The sequence below is a fragment of the Neopsephotus bourkii genome, unplaced genomic scaffold (assembly GCF_033783945.1).
Source record: "Neopsephotus bourkii isolate Nb327-2 ecotype Australia unplaced genomic scaffold, CSIRO-AGI_Nbou_v1 NB_1027, whole genome shotgun sequence".
Taxonomy (NCBI): domain Eukaryota; kingdom Metazoa; phylum Chordata; class Aves; order Psittaciformes; family Psittacidae; genus Neopsephotus; species Neopsephotus bourkii.
The window spans coordinates 440,104-464,126 of record NW_026901516.1 but is presented as its reverse complement, the minus strand read 5'-3'; the positions used below and the strand labels follow the sequence as shown (position 1 = coordinate 464,126).

At 40.7% G+C, this 24,023-nt stretch overlaps 1 protein-coding gene across 1 annotated transcript in view; it reads right to left on the bottom strand.

The window, feature by feature from the left end:
- COLEC12 (collectin subfamily member 12) overlaps window positions 1-24,023 on the bottom strand; it is a 99,708-nt gene that overhangs the window by 15,066 nt on the left and 60,619 nt on the right. The window contains exon 3 of the mRNA XM_061360459.1: window positions 3,178-3,300. Within this exon, the coding sequence (XP_061216443.1) occupies window positions 3,178-3,300 (123 nt within the window). The remainder of the gene's footprint in view (window positions 1-3,177; window positions 3,301-24,023) is intronic.

Genomic DNA, 24,023 nt, shown 5'->3' with positions numbered 1-24,023 from the left:
TCTGCTGATCTCAGAGCCTTAAGCTTGCTTTTGGATATTCTCAGCTTGTCAGAGCTGTCTACATTGTCATCTCACTTTATGACCAGGTGGCTGAGGAAAATGTGGTAAAGATCCTCCCTAAAGAAGGCAAAATTTCAAGTAGTTGCTGACTGGAATAGTGAGGACTGTCTGCATACGAGCCATTATTTCAGAAGCAGGGACAAAACGTGCCATCTCACCAGGATGTGCTGGCCCTGGCTAATGGCAGGCAAACTCTGCCTGGGAGACATAAAATGAGTAGATGAAAGTCACGGTGGGCATTAGTCAAGAAACTTAAGAACGAGGACTGACTAGAGAATGAGAACTATCAAATTCAAGCTGAAAGCAAGTTAACTTCCCTCACTGTAGTGAGTCACAGGGAGATCATTCACGTTCAACAGGCCAAGCTGACACTGGCTCATGCCAGAAAAAGTGTAACTTTGTATTTTGCATTTAATTTAAAGCGTAAAAAATTACAGATGTTTTGAACAATATTTTAATATGCCTTCTCAAAGCAGATTAATAGTAAACTTAGCTTGTTATTCCTTCGTGACCTTGATGTTTAATTCATGTTTTGGTTTCAGGTTTCTCTAACCTACTATGTAATTTTTACCACCAGTTTGGAGGCTTGTTCTGTGTTGACTTTGCCTCCCATTGAGTTATTTTTTTGCCTGCCATATTTAATCCACTGATTAGTAGTTTTAACATTTTAAATCACAAAGGAGATCTAAATACCACGTAGGAAATGGAAGTTTTAAAAGCAGTTTTGGGCTTTATAAACATAAGTGTGGGAGGCAAATTTAATGGAAACTCAGCTAAGAGAGTGAAAGAATCCCTGATGCCAGCAAAATTCCTTCTTTCAGTGTAATATTTCAATAAAAAAGACAAGCCAAACTCTGGTGCAGAGTGGAGAGTTCAAGAGCTCTATAAAATGTTGAGTTTTCTTCTTCCTTGAAGGTCTAATTCCTTCCCAATGATCAAAAATATTGCAGTAAGTCCTCTGAATGTGTACTGTCAGCTGGGGTTTTGTCTAATTCATATTTTGCCTGCAAATCAGCACTTAAGCACTGTGGAGTCAAAGGTCTTCAGCTGCAGGTACAAAGGGTTGTACCTAACATGACCATTTGCTGCTTGGCTTTATAGAAGTAACACCTTGGAGTAAACATGACTTTTCTCCAGAGTATGCCTCTTGCCCTTGACATTCGGGTGGAGCATTCGGTGAGTGGTGGAGCTGTGGTCACCAAGATGTCTTAAGGTGTATGAGCAAGATGTGCATTATCCACCTTCCTACAATCTTCTTTTATTTCCATTATTTTGTGGGAAATTCTTTTGTCCTTGCCCTGGATGGATGTGGCTTGGAACCGCTATGACAGAAGGACTAGTCTCTAGTCAGGCACCAATGACTACTCAGTACAAGAAAGAGTTTTAAAAATGAGTGTAGCAAAGGTGGGTACTCCAGAGCAAAGACTAGGGAAAAGATAGTGCTACAGGCCCCCATGGAGAAAGAATCTTGAGGACTGTGGATTGAAAGAGAAACTCCCTCTCCCGGAGAGATCTTCTGGACAGTTTCCTTACTGCTATAGCTTCCCACACAAGAACAAATGCTTGCCAAAGCAAGCTATACAGCAATGTTCCCTCCAACTTGATAAGCTGTTTCTGATGCTGAGTGAGATCAGAGTATTCTGGTGAGCCCCAGAACTGACAGCCTTGTATAAAACTCTCTTAGGAAAAGTTCTGTTACATCCCAGGTGTTTACTGGCTGGGTTACAGCCTAGAAGGATTCCAACCTCATCTGCTGTAAGCAGATCTCTGCAGATTTGTATCTGCAAAAGTTCTAAGTTTGTCCTCCCCATTTCCATATAACCAAATGATCTTACCTCTAGAGATGAAGAACAAGTTTTTCAATCTGGGCACCCTTTTTTTTCCTCAGAATTTGACTTTCAGAGACCAGTTACACATTCTTCAAGAGAATATGTGACCAATTATATATGTACTGTATTTATTTGCATTCAATTTTGACACATTCCATCTGCTTTAACATTAAAAAGGAATACCTATATGTCTCTATCTGTCCTTCACATTCTCTCATCTCCCTGGATGAATCTTCCATATAAACCAAAAAGTTTTAATTTTCTTCCCACTCAAAACTGTACCAAATCCTCTTAAATAATTATTTATCCCTTTCTATTTCCACAATTTCCTTTTCTTTCACTGGCAAAGGACCAGAGGTGATGTCAGCTCTGCTATGAGCGCAGCTGCTGGCGGCACAGGATGCACTGCATGCTAATCCCATGAATATTTACCCAGCTTCTTGGAGAGGTTTTGAAGCTACTCTCAGAGCTATACTCAAGTAGCTTGTTTAAAGCTAGCTTTGTTTTGTATGCAACATACTGCAATGCCCTGTCATAATACTCACAATGATGCTATTCACTTTGTTTTTCTTACCAGAAACTCATATCTTATTTATTTAACTTAATATAGCTGTGACTACTCCAAAACCAGACATTTACATCAAAACATTAATAGGAATGCCTAAGTGGCAACAGTTAATTACTGCTGAGGACATATGGGAATTTTAAGTTCTGCTTTCTAATACACCCTAGCAATGACTTGCACAAATGACATTTTCTCCATTACTGGGTTGCCTAACTACCAGGATCTTTGAAATTACTGTCGAAAGCATCTAAGCATCTTTTGTTCATCAAAATAATTGTAGATAATACATCGACACCTCCTGGTTCAATCTTTCTGCCAGATATTTCAAAGTAATATTGATTCTACACTTTGTTACTGTGATAAATATTGTATTAGTAAGACTATTTCTGGCTCTCTCATTAAGGATATTTATTCTGGAAAGGTGAGGTATAGTAAAACAGCTCAGTGAAATCAAGGTATATGTTACAGAGCTTGAAGGCTTCCAGTTAGTACTCCTTCATGGTAGAAGAATGATCACTTTGTTCTAACATCTTTCTTTCAAATGTCCAATCTAGTTTCAAAACTCCACAGCTGTTTGAAACTCTAAGGTTGCAGTTTGTTGTTATGTGTGTACAAAAGCCAACGTTGCCAAGGTATTGATATTTAATGTGATAAATTGTCTGTCTACATACGTGGGAAACATGCTTGGCTGAAAGTGAAATGTAGGATTCAATGCATACATACCTTTGTATCCCAGAATGGCTACTGTGATTGTTAACAGGGCACATAAAACATATAATAAGATGATGGAAAACTTCAGTGCCCAGTTATTTTTGCATTTGGTACATTGAGTCCCCTCCTGAATACCTGCAAAATAAGATTTAAAGAATTTTAAAACAACCCAAAGAACACATTGCTAGTTTTATCTCCCCATTTCCTTTCCTCCATTTTCCAAAGAACAAGTTCTTTATGTAAGCAGATGATATACAGGGGCCTGTTTCCCTAATCAGCCAGGAGAACCTCCATGGCGGTTAAAGCATCAGCTTAGTGATACAGTCACTTTAGGATATTAGCATGTGGAAGAGAAGTCAGTTCTGCTGTAGTGGAAAACCTGTGGCTTTCCTGAGAAACAGGACTATTTTCCAACTGTGGTAATAAGACCATGGTGAACTTTGGAAGCCAACTGTTCATTACTGTCTCCTCTGTCAGGTACCACATCTCAGCAGCTCTTTCTTATCATTCAGTCTCCCCACTGGGGCAATAGGAGATGGTAAATACTCTGGTGGAAGGAAAACACAGAAATAAAACAGCATTGTGAAACTCTGGTAGGAGTACCATTCCTGCTTTGCAGCCATTACCACAAACAGTTACCATGTGAACACTTTCTTTCCATAATGAGAGAAACTTTTTTCCTTCTTTTGGGGGGTTTGGAGGATATCCTATTTCCACAGAAAAGGAAGGGTGCTATCCTGGTAAAGCTAGTGGTCCGCTTATACCAGCAGAAAAATGCTGGTGAATTTCCCCTTGTGGTAAAGTGTAAGAAAAAGGGCCTCAAGCTTATGAGAGAAAACGGGCCTTTATTATTCTGTATTTGAGCTTTTTGCAGAACAGTTTGATATCTTTGAGTCTATTAGGGAACCAGTATTCCTCTTTTGTCTATGTGTTCCTTGGGAACAGCTCGAGACTGTTGGAAGCATTAAGTTACCAAGAAATTCATCAGAAACACAAATGTGTAAAAACATGAAAACTGGACCATTATGCTGGAACAAACGGGTGGGATTTACCCCTCCATCCAGTGTGTGTTACACAGGCCAGGATTAACGTAGCTCTCTGTGTCTGTCAGAAAATGCATTTCTTTGATATTTTACTCTATTTGTGTACTATTAGGGGAGTCCCACAGGAAAGCTTTAAGCTCTAATAAATTCTATGTACCAGATTACTTAACTAATCAAAACTTGCTCTGTAGGTTTTTATGAGTAACTTATATTTCCCCTGAGGCCTAACCCACAGCTGATTTTACTTTTCCCAACTCAAGACCTTCTGCAGAGCGGTTTTTTATTTTTCAATTTTAAGAGAAAAGCAGAGGCCACTTCCCCTGGGTTCACAGAGGACGGGTGACCAACATATCAAGTTAAGTTAACTGCATTTCTGCCTCAAAGAACAGAGTTTTCCAGCGACTTCTTTAAGCTCAGGGTACTTGAAGGAGGGATTACTGTGCTGGGGCAACTCAGTGAGAGAGTTTATGCGAAGTTTATTTGACAAGGCACTTTCCTCAGTTCCCGCTACATGTACACTAGCTGTGCCTGAGACAGAAATGCGTCTGTCACAGGTCAGCCCATCCTCCACATTATGACATCACATGTTTTTTCTAAACATTTAATCGGTGACATCATGTTCTGTTGGCATGTGATGAAAGACATGTCATAGATTTGGGTTCCTTGGGGTTTAGGCATAAAATAATTTGGGAACATCTGGGTTGTTGGGTTTTTTTCAGGAAGAAGAACATAAGGGGAAAATGAGACAAAGACTTGTAAGCATAAACCTCCCAAGAACAGAAACTCCAGAGGCTAAAGGCTTCTCTCCTGCCTGTGTAGGTTGGAAGGAAGGGGGCTGACAGAAACAGGCAGTTGCATAGCCCATTTATTGGTGACTTAGATTTGGAAGGCTGGTAACTCCTGAACTACAAAAGAAAAGGGGATGTGTCCATAATTCAATAGCCAAGTTTGCTTATGGATCCTGATGTGTGGGCTGGTTTTCTTTGGTTGGTTGACAAGCTAAAGGAGTTTCCTAGTGGGGAAGTGCTGCTGGAAATGGAAAGTACAGTTTTCTAAAGGTTTGCAGTAGGTATTCAGAGACTGAAATTTCATAGGGGGAACTCGTGGTGTCTAGAGCACCATTTCACTGCTTTTAGCCGGTACTAATGGGTTCATTGAACCCCTGTGTGCTGAATGGAAGGTTCTTCCTCCAATGGATTTAAAATTCAGATTCAAATCCTGTAAGTCTTTGAACATATCACATACCAAAAGCCAGGAGAAGCTTGCGCAAAAAGCACATCACATTTACCTTCTAAACACACAGATAACAGAAAGCTTGATCCTCCCTATTTTAATGTTGATGGAAGCAGGACCGATCCATAACTGAGAAGACTGATAGACTGCAGAGGTACAAAGCACAGAGAAAGGCAGAAATAGAAACAGAACCTTTGACAGCAACTACACATAGAAAAGTTTCACTTGATTACTGTCTTGCATTAAGATTACTCATTTTATGACACGACCTGCTTTCTGTCACTGTACTCTGGCTTTCTGTGTAGTGTAATGAGCTGAAACTTCGCTGATGTCACTGGATGTATCACAGTTCAGCATCTAGCATCATGTATGTTCCAGTGCTTCTTAAGGATCTTGTTTCACTTGTCTCAGTCCTCTCCATCACTGGTTCAATAAAACAGCACTTTGGCTTTTCAGAACTTTTACTTTCAGCATATTTCAATTTGACATCAGAATACCACCCCAACAAAAGCCAGACCCTTCCATCCTTTAACAGTCCAGTGCTGTTGGTATCGATAACATAAACACAGTGTATTAAAGCGATCGTACAGGCTAGAGCAATTCCATTAAGCTGGGCTGGAAGTGTGTATTGCATTGCCTGCTGGCGCTTTCTGGATGTCAGCTTAAAACTTCATTTGACTGACACTGAGCCCCTGCTACCCTCATCTAACATGTCCCAGGTCCAGGGCTGGAGTAGAACGCCAGGAGCTCTCACACACTCCTTTGTTTTCCTTCACCTACAGATGGACACAGTAAAGTCTTCCAGAGGTTTTAAATTTACTCTTTATTGCAAATACATAGTTCTTCACTCTGCTGCTAGTTAACAGATGACTTTCTAGTCAACTAAATATATAAAAATTACTAAAGACAGAGGTACCTTGAAGGAAAGATTTGGGAGACTCATTCTGATGTCTTTCTGTGCAGTTAAATAATCCAGGTTATAAGCAATGATAAAAGCCAGGAATGCAACCCTGTCTGTATACGGACTAATTACAGTGTAATCAGGGCTCCACAACATCCCCAAGCACTGAGCCTGGCTTCAAATTGCCCTGTTGCTCTTCTCCACTACCCTGTTTAAGGACCAAGCCCAAATAAGACTGTTCTAATAAAGGAGGGCAGATTTAGTCTGTGCTGTGAGGACACTTATTTTTATTGAAGGGTTTTATTGAAGGGTTGCTCTGAAAAGATGTGATAAGCAAAACACTAAGGAACAACAGACAGGAGATGATTCAAATGCCCATTGTTATTAAACCCAACAGGTTGGCATAAAATCACATACAGGTTTATCACATTGGAGTCGAGACTCCAAGGAGCCCATGCTTGGGCTTTAATTTGACAAAACTTCCCCAATTTTACCCGCTTTCGTGCCTGTTTTCATGGCTTACATAAAATGAAGAGATGTGTAACCTCTCATCTAGAAACCTGTAGAGTAAATGTACAGGGAAAGACCCTACATGCCCAATCCATCAATAGAACATACATAAAATGTATTCTATCCCCTACAAAAAAGGGATTTTCAGATGAACTCAGCTCTTCTCCACTTGTTAATGTTGCTCTAGTGCTGCACACTTCTCTGTGTGTCCTGTACACATGTTTTCAATGCTGGTCTGCTCACAGACATTTGTCACTGACTTCCAAACCCAGGGAACCAGGGTCACTTCCGCATGATGTGCATTGCTCACTGCAGATTTGATCAATGTTTAATAAATATCAGATGGGACACAATGTGCCTCGTTTCGCTGGACACATGCTTTTTTCCATTCCTTTCCCTGACTTATTTTAATAAGAGCTCTGTTTTTTCTGTCTCACTGTTGGGAAGACATCTGGCCAAACAGACAGCGACCTAGTACAAAGAGATCCTGCTGGCTCACATGCTTTGGGGACCCCCTTCTCTGCAAACCAAGATGGTCACAAAAAAATATGCAAGTGAGACATCCCCCTGTTACCAGGCTTTGTAGTATTTGTTTTTATAGCATTGCATTCCAGTGACTGAAGACTTTGTTCTCACACAGGGGGTATACATCTGCAGATTCCTTTTGGGCTCCAGATAAGCAGAGGTTTTGCTAGAGGAGGAGCTGGGTTTTTTCGATTCTTTTTTTTTTGTTGTTGCTGTTGTGCCATGTTTTTTAATCAGAGACTAAAAATCTTTGCTTTTTGGCATGCAGTATAACCACCTTATAATGCCTGACTCTTCAACTATATTACACTTCAGGATCACATCTTCGAACACTCAAATACGATATGCACACACTTCCTTTTGCTGAATAATTCTTGTAGAAGTATTTGCCTCTGTGTCATTTTCTTGGCTCTTGCTACAGAGTGGCCTCAGAATCATAGGTGGCCTCAAAATCATAGGTGGCCTCATAATATTTCTTCTAGCAGATCAGTTGACAAAGATGCAAGGTTCCCTTCGTAGCCCTGACAAAAAATGTACTGATAAGATGATTGAAGAAATGTAGGGCAGGAAATGAAAATACATACATTACTTAGGAGGGGTTTTCCCTGGTGTGATTAATTGAAAAGAGATAAGGTCCCTTGAATTTCGGAAGGAAGACTTCAAGCCTAGTTTGCAGCCTTCCAAAGATAAATTTCTCAAAACTAATGTCTTCAAAACTGATGAATAGAAGACCTAATAGTTATATTTAAATGGGCTGTGCAACCTACATATATCTAGTTCCAACTAGAAACAGCTGGAATCCCTGCCCATGGTAGGTGGGTTGGAATGAATGATCTTCAAGGTCCTTTCCATCCCAAACCATGCAGAGTTGCAACAAGCTCCCAGTGGATGCCTATCTCACTAGCAAAAGATTATTCCATGAAGAATCAATCTCTAGGTTTAAATAACTGAATGACTAGAAAAAAACAGCTGTAAGTGCTTAAGTTCAGGCACTCAACTGTAAAATTGTGTGTTTTTACTAATATGTATGATTAACCATTAGGAAAGTAAGTCTGTCTCTTAGGACTGAGAGGATTTTAAAATTCAGGCATATAAGTGTGTATGTATATAACTACATATACACACACATTTATGTTCAAATATATAGAAAACTATGTGTGTGTGTCTGTTTTTCACAGAGAAGCTTTTGTACTGACACAAAACCAGCATATTAGCACTCTCAAATCAAAAGCAGACGTATCTTTGCCCACAATAAACTTTGTATAGCTTTCAGATTACTGGATCCAGCCAGCCACAAAATTCAAAGTGAGACTTTTGTCTTCTCTTCTGTGTGATGTTAGAGGTTACTAACCTACCCTTCATGAAAACAATTCCTATGGTCCTCCATGAATGGTTTTGTTGCTGTCAGCAAAACTGATGATTTGATGGCTCCATATGAGTAACTTACCTCAGAAAGCAATCGATCTTTATAATTATAAATGGCAAAACCTGAAACTGGTTCATGTTTCTTTAAATTACTCTTTTGAGGTAAAAAACTTTCCTTCAGTTTAGAGTCTATTCTCACAGCATAAAGGCTGTAACTTGAGCTAAACATAAGAAGATGCCCCACATTTTTTATTAACTAATATGTAAATGTCCATGCTCATGCCTAAGTTATTGAATGGAGTTAGCATGAGCAGTGGTCCCTCTAACCCCTCTGCAGGTCTGTAACCTATATGGTGTTGGACCACCTCCTGGTGGGTAAGCCTGGTGAAAAGAACAAACATCACGGTTAGTGCATGACCAGTCTGCAGGGGGGCTCTGAGCCCTTAGGTTGCAGTTGTGAAGTGCCTGGGTTGGGAGGCCCAAGCTGCTGCCTTCATTCAAACTGAGCCATTCCTCATGCCACAGCTCTCTCATGTGTGCACATCTATTCTCAGGGCTTTGTGGGGAAGAGCTCTTGACCAGGCAGACCAAGGCCTTTTATTGTATGCTATAAAACAGGGGTGATAACACCAAATTGTGTTCACTGCTCCCTCCTTCTTCACTCCTCATTCAGTCTCTTGCCAAGATTTCCTTTCCATTTGGCCCTAGGGGGAACGTGAGTGCCAGCCTTCTTCCCACATCTACAGTCTCCACAAACCCTGTCTCCGCAGCGGCAACTGTCCTGCTTGCCCATGTGGTGCAGTGCTGGCTTGTGGCAGGTGGATTGCAACAGCCTGTTTAACTGCACTGCCAGATTTTTACAATGCCATTGCAAAAACATGCTGTCATTTGTCCTGGAATTTACTAGTTTTACTTCTGGTTTTGTAATCAAATAGGGATAAATGCAAGCTATGTTTGTTTTGAAAAGCTTTCTGGTTATCTATTAGGAAGCAATAAAAGGAGGGAAACTTGACATCTAAGCGGTGGGTATGTACTCACCTAACTTGTGCCAGTTTTCCTGTGCCAGGTGGAAAAGAAGGAAACATGCCAGCAGGACAGAGGCTGAAACAGTGACTGTATTTCAAGTAAACACTGCAAGACACAGAGCTTCTTTCTTCATAAATTAATAAATAAATGGACTAACCCCAAACCGTTCCATCCTCACAGGTTCTACAGTGTTCTGCAGAACCTGATTGCCTTGTCACAGAGCTTGTGCTTGTACGAACAACCTCTGGAAAGGAAAAACACACCTTAAAAGCCTGTTCTGAGAATCTGTGCCTCAAAAGAGGTGTGCAACTCCTGCTGGGGCCAGTGGTGCCAGTTCCTGTGATTTTATCCTGAGCTTCACATTATGGGATTTCTTTTCTGTTCTGGTCGCCCTTTCTTTCCAAGGTCAAGGTCCTGCACCTGGGTTGGGCTAACCCCCAGTTTCAAAACAGGCTGGGGGATGAAGGGATGGAGAGCAGCCCTGTCGAGAAGAACTTGGGGATACTAGTGGATGAAAAGCTGGACATGGAAAAGGCAGCTCTATGTGCTCGCAGCCCAGAAAGCAAATGATACCCTGGGCTGCATCAAAAGGGAGGAGGATTCTCCCTCTCTGCTCTTGTAAGACCCCACCTGCAGTGCTGTGTCCAGCTGTGGGGCCCCCGACACAAGAGGGACGTGGGGATGTTGGAGTGAGTCCAGAGAAGGGTGAAAAGATGCTCTGAGAGCTGTAGCAGCTCTGCTATAAAGACAGGCTGAGAGAGCTGGGCTTGTTCAGCCTGGAGAAGAGAAGGATCTGGGGAGATCTTAGAGCAGCTTCAGTGCCTAAAGGGGACTACAAGAAAGACAGGGACAGACCTTTTAATGAGGCATGTTGTGACAGGATGAGGGGTAATAGCTTTAAACTGAAACAGTAGATTTAGACCAAACATAAGGAAGACATTCTTTATGACGATAAGGGTGGTAAGGCACTGGCACAGGTAGCCCAGAGAGGTGGTAGATGCCCCATCCCTGGCAACATTGATGGTCAGGTTGGATGTGGCTAATGGTAAATCAGGGGGTGTTGGATGTGGCTCTGAGCAACCTGATCTAGTTGAAGATGTCCCTGCTTATTGCAGCAAGGGGTGTAAACTAGATGACTTTTAAAGGTTGCTTCCAACCCAAATTATTCTACAATTTTATGATTCTTGAAGCTATATAATTACATGAGACTGTCAGTCTGCATTTTAGCTGAACAGCATAGTCCTAGACTGTTAGAAAAAGAAAGTGTGGATTTGTTCCTTAAGGCTTAAGGCACCAGAAGAATTCACCATTCACAGGACTTTAAATAATCCTGCCACTAAAAGGACACTGTCACCACTGAAGGGGCAATGCTGGGGAAGTGGCTGGCAGAGCTCAGCATGTCCCTTGTCCCCTGAAGCTGAAGGGGGCACTTTGTCTCGGGAGTTCAGGGCATTTCAGTGGAAATGGGAAGGGGGGGTTCTTTTCTGGGACACTTTGGAAAAAACCCACTGTTGATGATCCGCAGGTTGCAGCCCTCAGCTCTGCATGCAGGGGAGGCTGGGCAAATTCTCCTCCACCACACTGAGTCTGTTGGAGGCAGCGGCCACTTCCTGTAAATCCAAATCCCACATCTGACATAATAAAGAGCCTCAGAGGGCCAACACTATTATCTCTGGAAAGCTTTCAGCCTAAGAAATACTTTATACTATGCAATGTACACAAACCCTTTCATTAAAGAACGGGAGAACCCTCATTTTCAGCCTGACCATCCTCTCTCACTTATTTATATAACCCAGCCAGCATTTTCTCCAGCTTTGTTCTTCTTCACAGTAGACCAGAGATTCACAATGAATTGTCAGAAATTCTAATTATACACTTCAACAAGCACCCCCATTTAATTATATAGTATTACCAAACAATGTCGTACTGTGATTAAACCCTAAATATCTTAACTGAAAGGATACAAAAAGCCCAACCACAACACAGGCTAAGCAACAACTCGTGAGTGTTTGAACTGTTTGTTAGGCAAATATTATCAACAGAACTGAAGGACCAGTGTGATAAATGTTAAGGAAAATCATGGATTTGCAACATTTTAAGGCCCAGCCATAGCAATGTGGTAAGAACATCACACCACCAGAGGATCCAACATTCCATAGACTATTAGATTTAAAGACATGTCTAGAGCTTAACTCAAACCAGGACAAAAACCACTAAGTGTTGGTGCTTTTAAATAACTGTCTGGAGCAAGAGAGATGTGTCTGTCCTCAGTTATTGAAAACCAAGCAAGGGATCACTCAGTGCATGTCTCGAACTAAACCCCAAAACCGAATTAGACTGTTTAGAAGATGAGAGAAATACTAGAACAGTTAAAAGAAGATAAAAATTATGTATTAATTAAAGACCTGTTCAATGACAGGTAAGACAGCCTTGATAGATGACAGCAGATCCTCTCTCAAACTGTATCCCAATAGAAAAGAATTTAGAGTGACTTGCAAGAAAATATATAGCTAGATCGATAGGGAGATCAAAGCCAAATCTTTCATTTGTACAAGAGTCTCCTAAGACAACCTGAAGATAACCCATGCAATGAGTTAGTTAAAACTAGAGTGAACATAGCATTAGCAAAGTTACAGAAGGGACCTGCTTTAGACTTACAGCAGGTGGTGAAGTAAAATGCCATTTCTGTCTAAGTCTGGGCCTTCCATTCTGAAATAAACAAGCTTCCTGACAAAACATAACTACTAATTAACAATTTAATGATTAATGTACATGATTTTTAGTCTTAATTCAAATTACATTCAGCTGAAGGGAGGAAAAAAGATGAAACCTTTAAAGTGCGTATTTGTTTCCCCATTATGATACAGTATTCAGGTATCACAGAATCCCAAGGGTTGGAAGGGACCTCAAGAGATCACCTGGTCCAACCCCCCTGCAAGAGCAGGGTAACCTAGAGTACATCACACAGGAACTGTCCAGGCGGGCCTTGAATATCTCCAATGTGGGAGACTCCACAACCCCCCTGGGCAACCTGTTCCAGTGCTCTGTCACTCTCACAGTAAAGAAGTTCTTCCTGATGTTAACGTGGAACCTTCTATGCTCCAGTTTACACCCATTGCCCCTTGTCCTATCACTGGATATCACTGAAAAAAGCCTAGCTCCATCATCCTGACACCCACCCGTTACATATATGTGACCCTAGTAATGGTATTACATTAACTGGTAACTCTGTGCTTTGTGTATTTTGATGTATGTGTTTTTAAGAGGGCAGCATGATCTCACCCGGGGCTATGAGTGTGGTAGATGTCAATGCCTCCAGCAGTGACACCTGTACTAAAGAGCAACTTTATTGTGAAGTCATCCAGAGCCAGGTCAAACACCATTCTCTTTGCAGGAAGTTTTCAACCTTTGTTTTACGAACTTCTGCAGCTTTTAACATTACGGACAATGCTAAAACACTGGATCACTGTTTTGCAGAACAAGAAAAGATTGCCCTTGCCGAATGAAGACTCCAGCCACACACAACGAGGCAACATTTCTGTATTCACTGCTGCTGCCACAAATGCTATTCCAGCATTTACTGAAATCAGATTTTTTCATGTACCTGCACAAGTCAGATGGGGATACTCGGCAACCATCTGCTCCATGCAGTTTTCTATGCAGGTACATACATGCACACATGCACCCCTAACATGGTCAGGCAGGACGTTCATTTAAACACGTTATAAAATCCCATGTATCTCTGAAAAGTGTGAGACACTTTAAAAAATAATGTCCTGTAAGATAGGAATAACTATGCCCAACTTCATGTGGGAAAGTTATGAAGACTGTGATTTGTCAGCATTAAAATGCAGATGTACCTGTGCCTACAGGTTTTGTTACACGTTCCAGGTGGAATGCTGCAATGACATGCTGACATGAACAGATTCAAAAAAGGTTAATCAGGATTTGATGCCTCAAATTAATATATGGACCTTTACTCACCCTTCACTGGATTTAGTGGAAAGGCTTCCATCTGCCTTCATTAAGAAGTATTCTAGTATAAAAGTAGTATCTTTTCCAACTGAAAAGTCCATCTGAGGACATTATTTGAAATTTAAAAGACTTATGTACATGTAAAAGAAGTGGTGAAGATGTTTCTATTTGTGCTTTAGTTACATAATTACATAGGCCCCTTGCTTGGAGTGTGAACCCAGAAGTGAAGAGGGCCACAAGGAAGAATGCAGTAAGACTTCACAGAAGAAAGTGGGTGCAAAGAACACAGTGTGTACACAGAAGCTTGCTCTACTCATTTAATTATGCTGAGTGCGAATTGCCACTTCCAACTAGCCTTTTCTTGATGGTATCAAGATTGCTTGGCTGAGACACCAACACCAGAGAAGAAAGGACCCCCACAGGCACTGCACTGAATGTAGCTCATGGCCACAAGCCCACTGGGTGTAAATTTGTTCCTAATCTCCTGAGGCTAGATGTTCAACTACAGGAGAGAAATTATGTCCAGGTATAAACGCTGCTCCTCTGGAAGTGAAGCCTTACTCCCCTTAGCTGAATTGAGACATGCCATTAAATCTCTTCCAAAGGAGAGGGGCTGGAAGAACTAGTAAGTATTTTTCACCTCACTGCTCTTCTAAAACCACTTTCTAAAGTCAAGGCTGTTTCCTCAGATATACTGCAGGCTTGATGGCAGAGACAATAAATCCTGATTCCATCCTCCAACCAAACATCCCCCAACCCATCTTAGTCTCTGTTTCCTTTTCCTGAATCTTCTGTTTTCAAAAAGGGTGTTTTCCTCTGTGAAGATGTAACTCTAGGCTAAAAGGAAGGACTGTGACCCCAAACAGCTATCGTCTCAGTTTTGGCCTTCTATTCTCCCCTTTTCCCTCTTTCCTGTCTTCTCTGTGTCCTGCAGAATCTCCAGCTCCTAAACTCTGCCCACACCCTGGCTCATACACACCTCATTAGCATCCAATTTCCTGGATATAAAGCAGACTTAGAATGAATTCCTCAGGCAATCAGAGGGCCAATATGCAATGGCTGTACAATGTAAGAAGAAAACAGCCCTGATAAATGGATTTTTTCCACCTAATACCACCACAATTTCCGTGATTTTTCCCTGCTTGATATTCACCTGTATCTAAAAAGGATATTTTTTATTCTGTAAATTACTAGAAGTTTCCTGTGGACAGGTGGTTGATGAACGAAGTTCATGTTTTCCCTCCTAATAAACCAATAAACCAGTTGCACTGTCTTGACAAACACTGGGAAGTGCTGAATTAAATCTGCTTGTTACAAGCGAGGAAAAACTATGCAAGAGGGCAGCCACACCGCTGCAGTCTCAGACGAGATAAGTAACTAGCCAGTACAACAAACACACTACCTGCCTAAACAGCACCTACCCACTGCTTTTCTAAAGGCAATGCAATCACTGTGTTACATAGGTGAAAACCCTACTGCAATCATGGAAATATAGAGGTTGACAAATCAATTAAAACCACAAACCTACTAAATCTGCAGGGTGTTGTACAAAAAATCTACAAAATCTGTAGCCTTGTAAGAACCTGCCATGTTTTCATACCTTAGGACACTCTCATGCCTTTTATATACTTTATATATTAGACCACCCCCTAATAAAGCATTAAACTTGTTGCTACGGTTACAACAGTAATAAGAATACATGCAATGATAATCTTCCTGAAGCATCTACTCCTTGCTATAATCCTCTTCTTGGTAGCTTACAAAATTATGGAAAACTAAGCATTTTTAAAACACTTTCTTAATGGAGCCAGGGAATTTTAGAGTCTCTGGCTCCAGAGCAGCACAAAGGGGAGCGAGCTGCCATAAGGCCAGGATCTCCTGGGATTCCACATCTGCAGACAGAGGACTCCAGCCTTACCAGGCATTTCAGGCTCATTGATACGAGTCTTACCAGGTGACTAGGTTGACAGTGAGAGGCTTAAACTGCACGAAATGCTTTTCTTATCCAGAAAATTAAACAAAAAATTAGAACTATTTACTATAAAATTTATGTGCTTTAATTGAGAGAAAATTTCAAGTACTAATGGACATTTTTATTAGGAAGCAGAAGGCATAATATAAATCTACACCTACAATTGGGAATTCGTAAATTTTAATTTACATGAGAAGTTGTAAGGAAGACTTGTGGGTTTTTTCCCCTAGTCAATATGTAAATACATTATTAAGTTATTGAGAAAGGTACAATCCTATGTAATAAAAAAACCCCAAACCAAAATCTTAGCTTGTGTTTTAGTGAAAGCTATCCCAAGGTAACTGAAAATAATGTTTACTTCTTTGAAGGGCAACAGTTCAGGAAAGAAGGAAGAAAGGAACTGAGTGAACTCAGACAACTGAGAGGAGTCATTTTTTTATTTTGAAAAATTATTCTTCCTGAAGTTAATGCCAGAGACTTTGCGACTGCAAACCTAAATACCGGCCTTACAACTTTCACATTGGCTTGCCAATATTCTTCTACACTTGTAACTTTATCATACCTTTAACTTTGAAGAATGTTGAAGTCCTCAAATAATGTCTATAATGATCAGGTTTCCCAATTTTTATACGATATGCCACTGAAAATATGATGGAAATGGTCCCTTTCTGTAAATGATGGCAAGCTCTTAAAAAGTTAATAGAACTGCACAATTAGTGTCAGCCTTGACTTTGCTTTTCAACTCTTACATTTGGCCAAATACTAAGATATATTGGTCCTTGAAGAAAAAAAACAAACCACTGAAACAAATCTGGGGTCAATATTTAACTTCTCGGTCAACACATCTTGCTTTTTCACTCCCAAAGAAGTCCATATCTGCTGTTATTTATGCCATACTCTGCAGCTGCTCTTTTGAACTCCAGCAGAGAAATACATCACACCCTTGACCCAAAGTCTTTCAACCTAAGTATGAAGACATGATAATTTATTTGCTCAGTGCAAGAGTCAAATGTTTTCTGCACTAAACACTCTTGCTCCTTATCACATTTTCGGTTACACAAGTGTAACCTCTCTGGCTTCCACAGTTACATGCAATTTTAATCAGTGCAGGTGAGCTGGAAAATGTCTTTTATTCCATGTCAAGCTAAAATAATAGAACAGGTGAAGCAGCCGAACTGGCGGATCAGTGGAGAGTTTGGATTAAAAAGTTAACACATAGCACTATAAGCTATGTAAGGATAATCCAATGAACTACTAAACAACTCTTTTTTGTGTCTTCAGAGCCCACAGGCATTGAGTCTGTACTGCTCTAAGATTTATAAATAATAGGTTGAAAAATAATTTTCATGTATTAAAAGTAAAGTATTTTCTGCTTCTCAGCAGTTTTGACTAAGAACATATATGTATTGGCTGGTTCCTTGTATGCCAGATTTCAGCTCAGTATGATTTTTTCCATGGCTGAACTGTATATTACTGAAAAGCAGAGCTGGAAATGTTGAAAATCATAAGCTATAGCTAAAGGCACACATCACAAACAGGACCATGAAAAATAGAGCTTTCAGTGTAAGGAGAAACTTCTTTTTTAATGGAAGATGCATTCTGTTTGTTAAGCTTACTTCAGATATCACCTCCTCCTCCTCTGACTGAATCTTACTCAAGCCTCCACAAGGAAGAAATGTTTGGACACAGAGATGTAGAATTTTCACTTAACAGACTAATGGCTTTCACTATTTTCCATGCTCGTCTTCTCATTCTGCACTTCTTGCCTGATCCACAAAAAAACCCGATGTCCTGTTTGCTCATTTGAAGAATGCATTCCTCTATTTAAATAGCTTAGATAAACTTCCTTTAATGATGTGAAAACAAAAACTTCTAAAAATGTTTTTAAGGTGAATTAATGGATTCAACTCCTTCATATCCTATCATATGCACACTATATTTTACTGGTGAGATCGATGTTTGTACAATTTCAAGATGAACTGTGTTGAGCAGTTGGGCACATGACCCTAAAATAGATTGAAGTTCTTGATAAATGTCCTGGTAGCTCTTGTGTCAAAAGAAGAGAGAGGATACGGCTAGTGAAAAATGTTGTACTCCTATAGAAATTGTAAGGGCAGTATAATTTGTTATGCAGGTTCTCCTCTCTTCCAGTCCTTGTTTTGCTGAGAGCTTTGCTGAAGGAAAATCAGAGGCACTTACAGAAATTTCCTCTATGTGTTCTGCCAAGGTGCATGAGCAAACTCAGGTCAAAATTTTGCTGTACATGGGCAGAAGCCAGAGGACAGAAGAGCACTTCATTTTTAATCATTATTTCATTAGTTACTCAACTGCTTAGCTGCTTCACAGTATTTTGTGTTGTCTGAAAATGGCATCCAGCTTTGTGGGAGATCCTTCTTTGGCCTCTCTCAGCTCTGAACACAAACCTTAAAGGGTTTCCAAAAGAACACAAAACTTAATGCATAACTAATGATGAATACAGGGCAGCCATTCAAGGAAGCTGAATCACAGGATAAACTGGAACCACATACAGAAACTATCAACATAGCTAAGTATATGGTGGGAACAAAAAGCATAAACCCCCTGTGCTGTGCTTGGAGAGCAGTGGATCCAAAAGGGGTAACAGGGGTGAAATGACAAGAAGACTATGAAAGAGTTCCCACCATGATGTTAGAGCCTTGGGCTGGTGACCAAGGGCAGTTCCTGATGTGGTCAGGAGCCTCAGGGGGCTACTGGCTCCAAGGTACCATGTATGGGAGGGAGCTGCTATTGAGCTAACCATCCTCATGTCCATAGTGGGGAGGCTGCAAGTCTTACCATACGCTTCCTCTCCTACAAGTCTTACCAGAGGACTGGGGATTACGGTGAGAGGCTTCAACTGAACCAAATGCTTTTCTTACTCAGAAGAAAACATTGAAAAAACAGACAAACAGAAGACTTGGCTGCAGACCCTGGGAGCTTTATTGGAACACTGGCACTAAAAGGCACTTTTATGAAGAGGCAGAATGAGTAACATACACCCCTGGCTACGAGTTGGAGGTAGAAAGATGCCTCTTGGAAATGAAGCAAACATTCAAGCAGTGGGGGTGATTACAACTGGAACAAATTACAATCACGGGGGATTCCCTGTATTTTAATGTCTTTAGATCAAGCCTCACTCCTCATTTAAAAGATATGCTTTAGCCAAAAACAAAATCATTGGACTTTGTACAGGAGTAATTGGATATAATTGTGCCACCTATCATACACAAGAGTTCGGAGTAGTTAAGCACTTTGGCTCTAATCCCTACAGATAGAAATATGTGTGTCTCTGCTCTGGCCTGCTGCATAGAAAATATATGTCTTTAGGGGAAATCAACGGTGATGACAAGGCGTCTCACTGCCCTGAGGGGGACGTGCCTCTTGGATCCAGCTGAGCTCAGAATTAAAACAGGGAGTGAACAGATAACCCTCCCAGATGTTTTATGGCTGTGGATGGAGACAGCAGATGATAAGGGTCAGTGTAGCTCTGTATGCTGGGACATGAGAGTTGGTTGGTTTTTTTCTAAATAAAGCCTGTAGTAAGTGTGTTCAAGAAACAAAAAGTGATTCAAAAGGAATGAAGGCTAGAGGCTAATTAAAAACCTGTTTCTACTAATACAATGGGAAAAACTGCTCAGAACAGTTCATTATGTTGAATCATGGCCCTGTAAGAGTGCCAGAAAATTCTAAGAGCTTTGGTGAGCTGTCTTCAGTCCTGCTTATTAAGCATGACCACTGAGAAATCACTCTGTTGCTTTCCCTAAGAGTGGGCACCATCTCCCGTGTTCGGGTATCCACCTGGAGAGACAATAGCCAAGGCAAGTGCACGTCTCTTACCTAGGGGTGAAAGGACACATTTCTCATCTTGGCCCTTCTTTTTTCATTCCCTTTAAATGAACATACAGAATCAAAGTCCTAAAGCTGGCTCTTTAGTCTGCAGGGTCTTCTCTGAAGAGAGCTGCCCACCAAATTCTGAAGGGAAGCTCCTTTTAGTCGAGGTGTAACTTTCACCTTGAAAAGTACACAAAACGTATGGAAAAGTATGAGGGGAGAACAACAGTTCTATCAATTAATACAGACTGGGAAAATACAACAGTGCTAAACCACAAGTACCATGACTACTCAAATCAGTGAAAATTTGCTGATAATGCTAGTGACCACTAAAAGGCAGTGTATGGAAAGTAAGGTTTTAGGACCAGAATGCGAAACAGGTGTTGTTCTCTAGGGAACAGGAAAGGGCTAACTTTGAAAGGCTTGTAGAAGCTCTTTACTGAAGTACTAAGTAAGATGGAGCCCACTTGGCATTCACAGAAAACTTCTGAGATTCAGCTGGTTTCTGCACTCTCTAATTCTGAGCATACTTTCTGCTGTATTTGCACCCCCTACTTATGGTACTACAATTAAATGCTGCATTTCAGGATAATTTGGTTACAATCAAAAAAGTATAATGAATAATACAAGAAATCAAATACTGGAAGATTGCTAGGAGTACTGGACAACCGTGCATGAAGGCTTAAGCATTCAAACCTGTTTTTGTGTAAACCTTCTCTTACCTGAATCTCTTGGGAAGTTTCCCTGTAACTTGCAAGAAAAATGAGAGAAAAAGAGATGGGTTTTTTTTTGTCAGTTTTTCAAGGCTTAACAAATTGGTGCATCAGCCTTCTGCAGCCAAGAAACCTGCCTCCCTCTGAGCTGTAACTTGAATCATTCACCACACTAGTCACAGCTGGGGGTGGCTGCACTCTGCTTCCAGCCATGACTTTGTGGCTCTGGGAGAAGAGTTAAGGGCGCTTTCGGGAATCTACAGCATAGGAGTGACGCTGTTATTCAAGGGAAGCAGTCATTGCAGACAGTGTTGCCACCTACACTTCAGGGCAACACGTTCAAGGGGTGTTCATATTCATGCTGAGTTTTTCTGTAGCCTTTAGTCTGCTACTGCTTTTTCACCTTTTTCATCTAGTAGGCAGCAAAATGTGCAAGGCTGAGTGCCCAGACATACCATATATCCAGTCTGACACCTATTAACAGGTAAAATGTCATTGTAGTACTGCAGGTGCTTTTTAATTAGCAGTGTTGCATTTCAACAAGGATGCTTAATGTGTTGCAAAAAGAAATATTGAGGGCCTGTGTCTTCTTAACTCATCTGAATAGTACCTGGCAGCCTTACAGAGTTAAAAACATTGCTGTGAATTTCCATTAAGGCTCACTGTTTGCATTCAGTGCCAGCTCTCACTGGCTCACTCCATCTTCAAGATAAGTCGCAGATTAATCTATTTTACTTTCTGGCAGCAGTGAGGCCAAGTTATCTCTGTAATTGCTCCAGTGGTGTCTCACAGAGTTAATGTCATCACACAGATAAAACTCCAGTATTTGGTGTGCTGGTTGCTGCCTTTTCTCTGCTTTTCATCTCTTTTTCAATGCAAAGAAGAGAACCCATCCTTTAGCTGTGTGGGACAACTACCAAAGACACTACTGCTAAATCAATATTTTTGCTTTGCATACTTTGCTTGATCAAGGCTCTCTTTGGTGAATATGCATTATTTAAACAGACTGAATTTGCTTAACAGCTATTAAGGACTGAAATTCTGCTCTAAAACATTATTACCATGAATTTAGGTAATTCTCTGTAGTGTAAATTCACATTATAAATCAAATCTGGTATTCATATGGCCATGCTGACGTGCCAACTCACTTGCAGCTGTAGGCACTCGGAAATCAGCAGAATTTGTCTCTAAATCTGCAATTGTTTGATGACACAATTAATGTGTTACGACTTTCAAATGAAAAGATTATTTAACGATATTTTCTAACACAGAGTTTCAGGATAACTAGCACAGAACAGTACTGCTGATAAAAATGAGGAGAAAGTGGAAATTAGTGGGTTTTTCTAGTTCTGCCCTCACTGCAGTTTTTCAGATATATCTGCCTCTGACATGCTGGTCAGCAAAGCAAGCATTTCTTCAGTATGGACACACCATTCAGCTCCATGTGGAAGTTGAAAAAGAGATGCTCTTGCGCCACAAGAATGTAAAGCACTTCCAGGTTCAGCACAGTTACTAAATAAACAGCCTACATTTCAAAATTACCTGCCAACTCCTATTGAAATTGGGACCATTCATCAAAGAAACACTTTAAATACATGAGTAGGAGGTAAACTGAAGTTGTTCTTTGGTGGTTCAGATCTTTTGAAATATGGTCTATTTTTACTATTTAGCAAGTGCCTCCATAGCCAAGGTCCCTGTTTTGAAGACGCTGGATTAATCCCACTTCCTCACTTATTTCTGTCAATCAAAAAGTGACTGAAGTTCCTGATTTTGGCCGAGCAGACAGAGTAAAGTAAAAGCTCTAGAAAAATAACTCTACATGTTTGGAACAAACACTTAATTCATGAGAAAAAACCCTGTAATTTAGCAACCATGGAAGAGAAAACAATAAAATATTTTTTCCTATATTTTGGATATTTTTACAACAGATAAGTCTATGTTTACAAAATTTAGAAATTTAACCCATTTTTCAACTGTAAGATAAGCCACATTCACTAGTTCTACACTATTCTACACATTTTCTATATGTACATATTTGTCCTTTAAATACAGACTGCTGGTCATGCTGTCCACCTTAAATAGCACAGAACAAAATGTGACTCCCAGCAGGTAGTAGTTTGAAATATCTGGTCCCTGTACTGCTGAGATACTCCGAGCAAAGTCATAATAACAGGTTTTCCATGGAACTTGCTGCCTTCCTGAGCAAATTTTTCCTCTGAACCAAATTCTTAACTCTTACATCAGTGCATGTCCAGGATAACTCCAGTATAGTAGCTTCAGATCTAAACTGGTACAGGTGAAAACAGAACAGCACCTGGTGCATTTATAATATTACTTTTTGAAAGAAACTGCAGAAGCCATGTCCAAAAGCTATGACTTTGCTGTTTTAAGATAGTCTGTGGGGTATCCAAAGGACTTCAAAAGAAGGGTCATCAATTCAGAACAAAAATTGTGTTTGAAGTCAGCTTCTATCTTCCCAGGACGAAATCTTCCTGTAGCTCCTTCTAGTTCCCTGTCAAGGAAGTGCTTCCAGGAACACCCTCAAAAACTCTGAAATATGGGCTGTAAGGAATAATATCATTATTTGTGATAATTTATGAGAGTAAAGTCTCTCTGCAAGATCACGGTGCATGTTTGTAATGCCTCCTGTACCTAAAATATCTTCCTCCTTTATGAAGAACAGAAAAATCTAAAGACTCACTCCACACTTTTAATAAGTGATGTGTATTCAGAATGCCTCGTAATTAACATTTAGACAAGTGAGTACTTACGAAAGTGTAAGGCTGAAGAATAACGTGAACCCAGCTCACATGCCTCCATCCTGACCTAGCTTCCCTGATTCTCCAGTCCCCGGCCTCTCTTCTAATTTAGCTAGTCAATTCGGCAGATACCAGAGATATAAGAACCTGGCTGGGATAAATTAGCCCTTTAAAAACTAAACTTTGAATTTTGGCCAGATGAGGTAAAAACTGAATGACTCACATGTGGTGCAGTAACTCACTGTTCAGTTATCTTCAATCTTCTTCACACAACCCTATCTCCCCCCTCATAAACACTCTGAAGAGCTTTGCAGGTCTCTGACACTTTACCTGCAGTACCTATCACACAGCTAATTGCCCCTGTTTGAACATACACACAGCTAGATACCACACTCCATTTCTGTTGGTATCCTGCCTACCTGTGCAGGATGTTTCTCACCTGCTCAGCGATTCCAGCCTTTCCTGTGATAGCTGGAGCCTTGTGCAATGTGAGATTAAAACTGCCAGAAAGCCTTCCTATAGGTATTTACAACAATCTCTTTAAGTTTTCATAATCCAAAGGGGTGCATATCAACATTTCATTCCTTGCTGGTTTATTAGTAAATCTCACTCAGGCTGCTGCTGTTATTAAGTCATACGGGTTCTTTCTTTAAATGTTTCTACAACAAGTTTTCTTCACATTCTTTCTGCTAAAATGTTGGACCCTGGGTTGCCCACCTCTCAACTCAATGATTAAAATCCCCCTGCCACCGGATTCCTTAACATTTCTTTCTGACCTCCTCCAGAAAAGCTCCGATGCATCTGCTACCTCCCCTTCCCCCATCTGACTCCATACACCATATTTCCTGCCTCCCTCTGCTACAGCACCCTGTCCCACCTCTGCAACACACACATGGGCCTCCCAGTTGCTCGAGAGGTCCTTTGGAACCATCACCCCACTCCTAATGTCTCTCTTCTCGCACCCTGATCTTTGCCATCCTCCTTTCA